The sequence below is a fragment of the Onychostoma macrolepis genome, chromosome 01 (assembly GCF_012432095.1).
Source record: "Onychostoma macrolepis isolate SWU-2019 chromosome 01, ASM1243209v1, whole genome shotgun sequence".
NCBI lineage: Eukaryota > Metazoa > Chordata > Actinopteri > Cypriniformes > Cyprinidae > Onychostoma > Onychostoma macrolepis.
This window is the reverse complement of record NC_081155.1, coordinates 19,672,309-19,682,461: the sequence shown is the minus strand read 5'-3', so window position 1 is coordinate 19,682,461 and position 10,153 is coordinate 19,672,309. Positions and strand designations below refer to the sequence as shown.

The following is a 10,153-nucleotide window of genomic DNA, read 5'->3' as shown; positions in this document are numbered from 1 at the left end:
CTGTAATTAAAGCAAAAGGAGCCCATACAAAGTATTGAGTACATATACAGTAAATGAACATACTTTCCAGAAGGCCAACAATTCACTAAAAATGTTTTTTTTATTGGTCTTATGAAGTATTCTAATTTGTTGAGATAGTGAATTGGTGGGTTTTTGTTTTTGTGAGCCAAAATCATCACAATTAAAAGAACCAAAGACTTAAACTACTTCAGTCTGTGTGCATTGAATTTATTTAATTCACAAGTTTCACAATTTGAGTTGAATTACTGAAATAAATGAACTTTTCCACGACATTCTAATTTATTGAGATGCACCTGTACATACTAGACATGACTAGCTAATTGTCTCCATGGAAGCATGCCATGAATTTCCCAAATTTGTCTAATTTGCCTGTCATTGGTTGTCTGTTATTTATCTGTCAACATTGGTCAAATGTTGTCATCACATAAAATTTTGACTCAATATTGAAAGCAGACTAAAGCATGCTTCAAGTTAATATACATCCTCATCTTCTCAAATAGACTTATATTTACAGTGAAGGTTTCTACGGCACCCAAGATGGATAAGTTATTGTTTTTTTAGTCACTGAAAAATGAAAGCTTGGGTTATTGCGCACATTCGGTTACAACATCCTTTCTCTTTACACCATCTCATGTTCACCAATAGGTGTTGTCATGCACCACAGTTTATTCATTTAATCACAAATAGCATTTCTTTTACACAAATTGTACATTGATGTAAACACTCTATAGATTAAAATACATACTTCCAGTTATTACACTAGATCAATAATCATATCTTTCGTCCTGAGCTTTTAAAATAAATTTAACAAAAAACTAAAGATGTGTTTCAAGGGACACAGTATGTAGATTTGAGCTGCAAATTTCATATGCATAAACCATCATCTAAAAACTTCTCTACGCTAACTGCTATGGCTATTTCAAACCCCGTCCATACAAAAGGACTTAAGAGATTCACATTTGTGATCTGGTTTTTCTCCATCTTAAAAAAAAAAGTATCAACTTAAAAACAACAAATATAGACAACCAAATTTTAAGAGGAAAAATAAACTTTGTTCCAGGCAATTTACCCCTCTTACGTAGTAATTCAAACACATTTTACATTTAAATACACAAAAATCTTATCATACCAATAGTCGTACATAACCTCTTCCACATTAGAGGGGATATACGAATTCAATTTACAATCTATTTTCACTTCGAGTGCTAGCAAACACAGAGCAAAGCAATGCGTCGCCCATGCAAAAGGAATGATTTTAAACTGATTAAGTGGCGAGTGTATGAAAGCGAGTGTCTTTCGGAAAGTATGGACTGTTGGACCGGCATTGTATAAAATACCCAGATGTATCAATTTTAGCAAGTTGGACAATAAGTAATTTGAAGTAGCTGAACTCCAGGTCTGCGGACTAAAAGATCTGATCTTGGATCTGCTGAATTCCGGAAGTGCAAGAGATATTTTAATAGTGTTTGCATCATATTTAAGAACATTCACTATATGTTCTTTAGTCAGTTTGTTTATAGCTGAAAATTCTCTATATTAGAATATAACGTTACTAATGATGGAAACGCATCGTCAGTTTTGACCGATAACCTTTGTGACCAGCCTCACAGTTTTGCCACAGTAACATTCTTTGATACCAAATGAAGAGCATTTCTACATACAAAATATAAAGACAAGCTTGCATCCATATAGACTTTTAAGACGTTAAGTGACATACCGTGAAACCAGTCAAATATTCTGATGGTAGGACTGCTTTTCTTTTTTTAATTACAGATTCTGGTGCGCTGTGGTTCTTGTGGCCACATACTTGAGTGGACGTGCAGCCTTTCTTGGATTGGTCCCACTGTCTCTAATAACTATGAACTACTTGGGACAATGTCCTCTGGTGTTTAACGTTATAGTAACTGCCACATATATCCAATCAGAGATAACTGTTTCTTGTTGCCATGCATCCTGGTGTGTAATGTTCCGATAAGTGTGATGTCTTCTGCTCAGGTACTGTTACCATCTTTTTGATGCCTAATTTGCAATGGAGGTCCTAATGATGCATTACTGTTTTCTGTATTATAGTGACGTATCTTGATGAATGCTCTGCAAACAGCAAAGTAACTGGTAATACGGACTACCAGGTGAAGCCACCATCTCAAAGACAGACTGAAAGGCCCTGCGGTCTAACTCCTCGTCGATCTGGTGCCGGTAGAAATCCATAGCTACCAGACAAAAGAGGCTAATGTCCACTGTGTCAGACTTCCCCATGCGACTGATGACATGCGGCAGGCTAAAGGGAAGTAAGGCATTAAGGAAAACAAGGATGAAGAGAAAAAACAAAAGAAAATATGGAATAGGAAGTGTGCTTTTACCAATACAAGGGTGCAATACCTGCACCAACTGAAAATCATATGCGTTTAAGGATACAGGGCGGAGATCCACTGGCTGGTTGAGGCACTGACAAAGAAACAAGACAGGCTCCACATTGCCATGGCGACAGGCGTCCTCTGTGTGAAGTTCGACAGCGAGAGTAGCACCCAATCACGAACCATGGAGGACTGCCCAGTTGCATGAAGTGTCTGAAATACCTGCATCAAGAAATATATGCACTTACATGAATATATGTGACCTTGGACCACAAAACCAGTCTTAAGTCGCTGGGGTATATTTGTAGCAATAGCCAAAAATACATTGTATGGGTCAAAATTATAAATTTTTCTTTTATGCCAAAAATCATTAGGATATTAAGTAAAGATCATGTTCCATGAAGATATTTTGTAAATTTCTTACCGTAAATGTATAAAAACTTCATTTTTGATTAGTAATATGCATTGCTAAGAACTTCATTTGGACAACTTTAAAGGCGATTTTCTCAATGTTTTGATTGTTTTGCACCCTCAGAATCCAGATTTTCATGTCACATATAGTGAAAGCCAATGGGGTCCAAAACAACACTGAACTGTACTGATTTTATTATAATGTACAAAAATGTTTCAATTAATTTTTTTACAAAATATCATCCTTCATGTTCCACAGAAGAAAGAACGTCATACAGGTTTGGAGCGAAATGAGGGTGAGTAAATTATGACTTAATTCTAAGAATAAAGATGCGAACACATTTACTGATGTTCGGTGAATTTTCACAGGCGAAATCTCATCATTTCTTTGGAAATTTCACATGAGTGAAAAATGTCCCCTTGCAGATTTTGCAACAGGTTTTCACAAGCTTCTTTGCAGTGCAGAACTGCAGTGCACTTTTAAGAATCAAAAGCATTTAAGATCACAGAGTACCCGAAACATTATAGGGTTAGTTCACCCAAAAAAATGTCCTCATGACGTTCCAATTCATTTTCGGAACACAAATTAAAGATATTTTTGTTGAAATTCGAAAGCTTTCTAACCCTGCATAGACAGCAAGGCAACTGACACATTCAAGGCCCAGAAAGGTAGTAAGGACATTGTTAAAATAGGGTAAATGTACCTATTAAGCTCACCAAAATCTACATTGAGACATTTTTAGTGCCCAAGATATTGGTTTCGGTACAAAAAGTTATGTTAAAATCAAATATTAATCTCTCGCACAAAAATATTTAATTTTATTTTAAATGACAAAAGCATCATTACATCATTAAATTCCAAAAGTCTGTCCCTGTCCCCATTAAACTCACATCATGTTTTATTAAAAGAATCCATACAAAATCAATAAACTTAACTTAAAGTGACAACCATCAGTTAATATTTGAAGTCTGTTTATGAAGTAGACGTTACATAGACGTTCAATGTGGAAGAGCTTAAAGAGAGCACACTGAGCTTAATTGGAGCAACAACAATTTTTAATAAATTTAATGTAATATTTATTAAAATGACAGGATTTTTGCTAAATAAATAGTCTAGGTTGTGTATTAAGTTCATACATATTTTAATATGAACAACTATTATTAACAATAAAATTATACTTTTTCTTACTGATGTCACACTGAAGCTGTGTGATTTTCATAGTAGTGCAGCCTTTAAGCTCAAATCTTTAAAAATTACAGCACTGTAAAATGACAGACCAGCAATAAACTGTCAATTAATAATATTATGGATGTTAAAGTACAAGCCAGTAATACCTGTGAAGTAGGGCTGCACGATATATTGCATGCGATATTTAATGCACATCTTGTCAGTAAAGCAGGTTCTGTAATGGTACTCTTGTGAATGCATGTTGAAGTTTGACAAGGAAGAGAAGAAATTGTTGAATAAAGTCATTTTTGTTTTCTTTTCACAAGCTTCATAACATTATGGTTGAACCACTGATGTCACATGGACTATTTTAACGATGTCCTTACAACCTTTCTGGGCCTTGAACACATCAGTTCTGTTGCCGTCTATGGAGGGTCAGAAAGCTCTCGGATTTCATCAAAAATATCTTAATTTGTGTCTTACGGGTTTGAAACGACATAAGGGCGAGTAATTTATTCATTGTTGGGTGAACTATCCCTTTATGTAAGATATCAAAAAAATTCTGCACCCAAAAAGTGGCACTTGCCTTGTATACCACTGTAGCCATGAATTGAGGGTAAGGCTGCTGATTGGACAAGAACTCCCCAATGACTTTGTTCATGACGTCCTGCAGTGGGAAAAAGTCATCCAGGAACTGAGGAAGGATCCGGGCTACCACACGCGCCTCACTTGGAAAGCCTTTGCGAATCCTGCAGCAAGAATTTTTCACAGATGAATTAGTGGAATGCAAAAAATGGTTTTAGCTAGGGCAAGTTTCTTCAAAAAGAGACAAACATACCTGTCAAATAGAACGGATACACGCTCCATCGCGACAATGACCGATTCGCTGTCAGGAGCTGTGGGGTCTGCATCAGCAGGGAACCCAGGACTTCCCTTCTCCTTCCCTGTTGGGTAAAATTATGGCCACCAGTAAGAGGAACAGCTCCATAATGAATCAACTCAGATAAAACATCTCCGGTTACTGTCGTAACCTCAGGTTCCCTGAGAGACATGGAGGTAAATGCCTTGGGGACTTCCTTCCTTCCTAACCTACCTGAAATCTTATTGCACAACGCCAGAGAAGTTGCAACTCTCACTGGCCAATGCCAGCCAAGACTGCTAATAGGGGCGGGGCTCCCACTGCTATAATGCGCTGTTTTGGCAGCATAAGCTCAGAATCTTCCGACTGAACCAACAGCACAGCAGACCTGAGACATGTCTTGTTCCCGTCTCTCAGGGAACCGAGGTTACAACAGTAACTGGAGACGTTCCCTCTCGAGAGCGGTCTCTCGACATGGCGTAAATGCCTTGGGGACTGTATAGAACAACGCCGTGGAAGCAGCGAAGTAAGAAGGCTCAACCTCGGCGGAGCTAACATGAACAGTTCTTCAAACACTAATAATAATCCCCAGCAATCATATACGACCCTGTGACATGTCTCGAGAGGATTGAATGTAGGTTCCCGCTTAGGGATCCAATCAGGTTACACAGAATCCCTGCCTGACGGCAGATCTCTTAATAAGAGAGCGATGCAGCGCCGTTGCCTTACTAAGGCTAAAGCATTATAGTCAACAATGCATACATACAAGCATGTAATGTAACAGTGTAACCAAGCATGTGAACGGTAAGTTCGGGCACAATACTATAACAATATATACACTTAGAAAACTGTCGCATCCGGGGCGCCACAGTCTTAATATGACGATGGCCATGCCCCTGATCCCTCTAAATGACCTAGTCGAAACCACCAGCACAGTCGAACGCTAGTGGTTGCAGGTAGAACCAAGGGTCGTACTCACCGACAGGATCTGTGAGGCTAATGACCACACGTCCAAATTGTAAAACCTGGCAAAGGTATTCTGCGAAGACCATCCAGCCGCCATACAAATATCTTTGATCGAACTGCCCTTAGTCCATGCCCACGAGGAGGAAACCACCCTCGTTGAATGGGCTTTGACACCAATAGGACACTCCACTCCCCGGCTCGAATATGCCAAGGCAATAGCTTCGACCACCCAATGTGATAGCCGTTGCTTGGAGACCAGCTGCCCTTTAGTGCTGCCTCCGAAGCATACAAATAGCTGCTCGGATTGCCGAAACTGGGCCGTGCGGTCGATGTAAACTCACAAAGCCCGCACTGGGCACAACATCTGATTAGGTGCGGCATCCGATGAAGTCGCTGACTATGGAGTGAAAGCAGAAAGCACCACCACTTGCACACTGAACAGTGTCGAGAGCGATTTCGGCACGTAGCCTAATCTCGGCTTGAGTGTGACGTTACAATCACCTAGTCCAAACTGCATGCAGTCCGCATTCACAGAGAGTGCTTGTAAATCCCCCACGCGCTTGACCGATGCGAGGGCGAGCAGCAGTGCGGTTTTAAGCGAGAGCTCTCTCAAGCCGACAGTCTGAAGTGTCTCGAAGGGCGGAAGAGCTAGCACCCCCAGCACCCCCAGCACCAAAGCCAAATGCCAGGATGGCACTGTGTGGGGGGGTGGGGGGTTTAGTCTTCTCGCACCTCTCAAAAATCTGATAACTAGATCGTGTTTTCCCACTGAGCGCCAGTCGATGGCGGCGTGAAAGGCTGATATAGCTGCAACATAAACCTTAAGCGTGGAGGGCATACTGCCGCCGTCCATCCGTTGTTGCAAATAATCCAGAATGTCAGACACGGGGCAGTTTTCTAGGTCTCGATCATTTGATTCACACCATCTCTCAAAGACTGCCCATTTACAGGCGTACAGGCGCCTTGTAGAGGGGGCTCACGCCTCCGTAATTGTGTCCACCACGCGGCGAGGCAACGAGCCCTGGTTTAACGGTTCCCGCACACCATCCACACATGACGTTTCCACCATTCGGGGTTGGGGTGCCATACCGAGCCGTCCGCCTGAGACAGTAAATCACATCTCAATGGGGTTGGCCACGGGGGAGCCGTAAGTATCTCCAGCAGATCGGGAAACCAAGGTCTGTTCGGCCAGTACGGCATGATTAATAACACTGACGCCTTCTCCTCTCTGATTCTGTGTAGCACTTGTGACAAAATCTTCAGCGGTGGGAAAGCATACAGACGGGCATTCGGCCACGGCACCATGAGTGCGTCCCCACATAGGGGAGAGTGTGACAGAGAGAAGAACAGAGAACAAAATGAGTGTTGTCCTCCGTCGCGAACAGATCCACCTCCGCTTTTCCGAACTGTTCCCAGATCAGCCTCACTGTCCTGGGGTTCAACCTCCATTCTCCGTGAGGAACCCCGTCCCTCGATAGCATATCCGCGTCACTGTTCAGGCATCCCAGAACGTGTGCCACTTGAATGGAGAGCAGATGGTGATCGGCCCACAGCAAATGGCGTGCTGCCTGTTTGCAAAGGGCTCCGGAGTGTATCCCGCCCTGGTGGTTTATGTACGATACTACCGACATGTTGTCCGTGCACAACGCGGGCATGGCCCGTTTTCCATGACTTTCTGGACACCTGTGTTTTAAGCCATATCTGGAAGGGGGCACATATACAGCAGACTGTGGTGACACACTGTCGCGGCCGCCGCCATCCGTCCCAAGAGCCTCTGATATTCCTTCAGTGCCACGGGACGACCCAGTCTGAATGCATTCAGAACGGACATTAAACCTTGCATGCGCTCCTGACTCAGACGCGCTCTCATCGAGATCGAGTCCAACTGCACCCCAAGATACATGACTGGCTGGGGTGTAACACCCTTTATTGTTTGTTCACACAGAGACCTAGACTCTGTAGGTGAAGTAGTAAAGCATGTTCGTGGCTGTTGAGCACATCCTCCTAATGGGCCAACACCAGCCAATCGTCCAGATAATTTAGTATGCGTACTCCGCTCGTTCTCAGAGGGGAAAGCGCCGTATCCACGCATTTTGTAAAAGTATGTGGCGCCAGTGCTAGCCCGAATGGCATCACTGTGAATTGATACGCCGTGCCTTCGAATACAAATCTCAGAAAGCGCCTGTGACGAGGGGCGATCTGGATATGAAAATATGCGTCCTTCAGGTCAAGATCGCTTCCCCCGAGGCGGAATACGCTTTATCCACGACATGTGCGGTCAAGCGGCAGGGCTTTGATGGCAGCGTAGCACCCGCCTTCAGGGAGGCAGAGGAGGGGCAGAGGTGAGCGGCAATGGATTCCTCGACGGGCGGGATGCGCGTATATCCTCAGGCTTCCGCTCCGTCGACTCTGGTGAAAATCTCTGACCCGCCAGCGTGAGTATGAGCCGACTGGGGCGCAGCCCAAGCCTTAACAACCTCATCGTGCAGGTCGGGGAGGAACGGGGCTCGCTTCCTCGGAGCAGCAGCTCGGCGGCCCGAGTGAAGGAACCACGAATCCAGCTTGCTCTTAGCTGGTTCGTCAGTGGACTCCCACTCTAGACCGAGATCGCTCACGGCCTTAGTGAGAATCCTGACAAGCTTGTCCTGGAATGCGGCATGTCCCTCTACTTCAGAGCGCTCCTCTGGACATCGCCTCGTCCAGATCGTCATCGTTCTCCACCGCACCGAACAAGACATTCTCCGAAGTGCCAGGGGCGAGTTGAAGACTTTCCTCCGCGAAGCACACCGGAGAGCAGGGGGGGGTGAATCGCGCCTTTCTGCGTGGTGGCCCACGTGCGGCTGTCGTCCCAGCAGAGGCTCATTGGCAGCGGTGGGACGTTGCCGAGAGAAATCACCGAAGGCGACGTTCCTTCGGGCCCTAAGCACCCGCACTGAGAACTCCTCGCAGTGCGGGCAGCTTGACCCGTTGAGTGCTGCCTCCGCATGGGCGAGACCCAGGCACAGGATGCAGAACTCGTGAGTGTCCGGGAGCTTGATGGGTCCCGAACACAGTGTGCAAACGTTGGACATGCTGGAACGCCGAGAGGGAAATCCGTCTTCTTGCGTCTTCTCCACAGCTGTCTTCAGTAGGATGTGTGAAAGAGGAAGATTATGAGCTTATGCCGCCAAAACAGTGCATTATATAGTGACGGGAGCCCCACCCCTATTAGCCGTCTTGGCAGGCATTGGCCAGCGAGAGTTGCAACTTCACTGGTGTTGTGCCATAAGATTTCAGGTAGGTTAGGAAGGAAGGGAGTCCCCAAGGCGTTTATGCCATGTCGAGAGACCACTCTCAAGAGGGAACTAGATTTCTATACAACCCTATATTTTTATACAAAATCTCAGAGTTCGAACATTAATTTTAATGTTAATCTTCTTATCTAGTATTTTCACTACGGTTTCACAGGAACAAAATTAAACAACCTGTCACATAAGACACTTTTATGCTGAATTCATACTGAGGACTGGGCTACTATGTGCTCTGTTAGTAGGTGAGCATTTAAGGTGAGTCTGTTCTTATGGCTGTTGGTGTTAGTAGGGTGGGTAAGTATTAAAGATGAAGCTGAAATGTGTCCTGCCTTCCTCTCCAGCCACACCTGTGTACATGCAGGTGAGCATGAGACCCAGGGCAGCCATGGCACGGTGTGGACTGGGCATGTTCACACGTTCAACGCTCAGCTTGACTAGTGTCTCTGCGTCCATGCGTGACAACTGCTCAGACAAAAGCAACCGCTCCAGACCTCGCAGAATGCAGTGGTAGATAATGGACGGTGTGGCCTCCTCACTAGCAGACAGCATCATACAGCATATCTGGAAATGTAGAAAAGGTACAAGATCAGAGAGAGGAGGATAAGTGACGTATCAGTGTCCATGAATAGGAAAAATCTTTTAAAAATGTAGCACAAGTTCTTTCTCTTTATATTTGCGTTCGTTTTGAAAAAATTTTTACCATACAACACCATTTCCAAGAAGAGTTTAAATTTAAAGGGATATTTCACCCAAAAATGAAACTTTCTAATGAAACCAAACGGTTGCTGGTAGCCATTGACTTCCACAGCAGTTTGTTTTCCCTATACTATCAAGTCAATGGCTACCATACAGTTTGGTTTCCAACATTACTCAAAGTAACTTTTTTTTGAAAGAAAGAAACTAACACAGGGTTGGAACAACTTGAGGATGAGTAAATGATGACAGAATTTTCATTTTTGTGTGAACTATCCCTTTAATTAAACACTTGTGGTATGTTGTAACCATCAAGTAAAATGTAAAAATATGTTTTACTTAAACTTTACTTTATATTTATTTAATTATTTGACATGACTTTCCAAAAACT

The 10,153-nt window shown here is 43.5% G+C and overlaps 1 protein-coding gene across 3 annotated transcripts in view; it reads right to left on the bottom strand.

The window, feature by feature from the left end:
- Positions 1-650: 650 nt before the first annotated feature.
- Positions 651-10,153, bottom strand: part of htt (huntingtin) — a 51,641-nt gene continuing 42,138 nt past the window's right edge. For 2 of the 3 annotated variants that reach the window (XM_058770502.1, XM_058770519.1), the window contains 5 exons: positions 9,399-9,630; positions 4,793-4,898; positions 4,541-4,703; positions 2,437-2,597; positions 651-2,299 (listed from right to left, as the gene is read on the bottom strand). In XM_058770502.1, coding sequence (XP_058626485.1) covers positions 2,086-2,299; positions 2,437-2,597; positions 4,541-4,703; positions 4,793-4,898; positions 9,399-9,630 — 876 coding nt within the window. In that variant the 3' untranslated portion in view covers positions 651-2,085. The remainder of the gene's footprint in view (positions 2,300-2,436; positions 2,598-4,540; positions 4,704-4,792; positions 4,899-9,398; positions 9,631-10,153) is intronic. The other variant, XM_058770510.1, reaches the window with a different exon arrangement.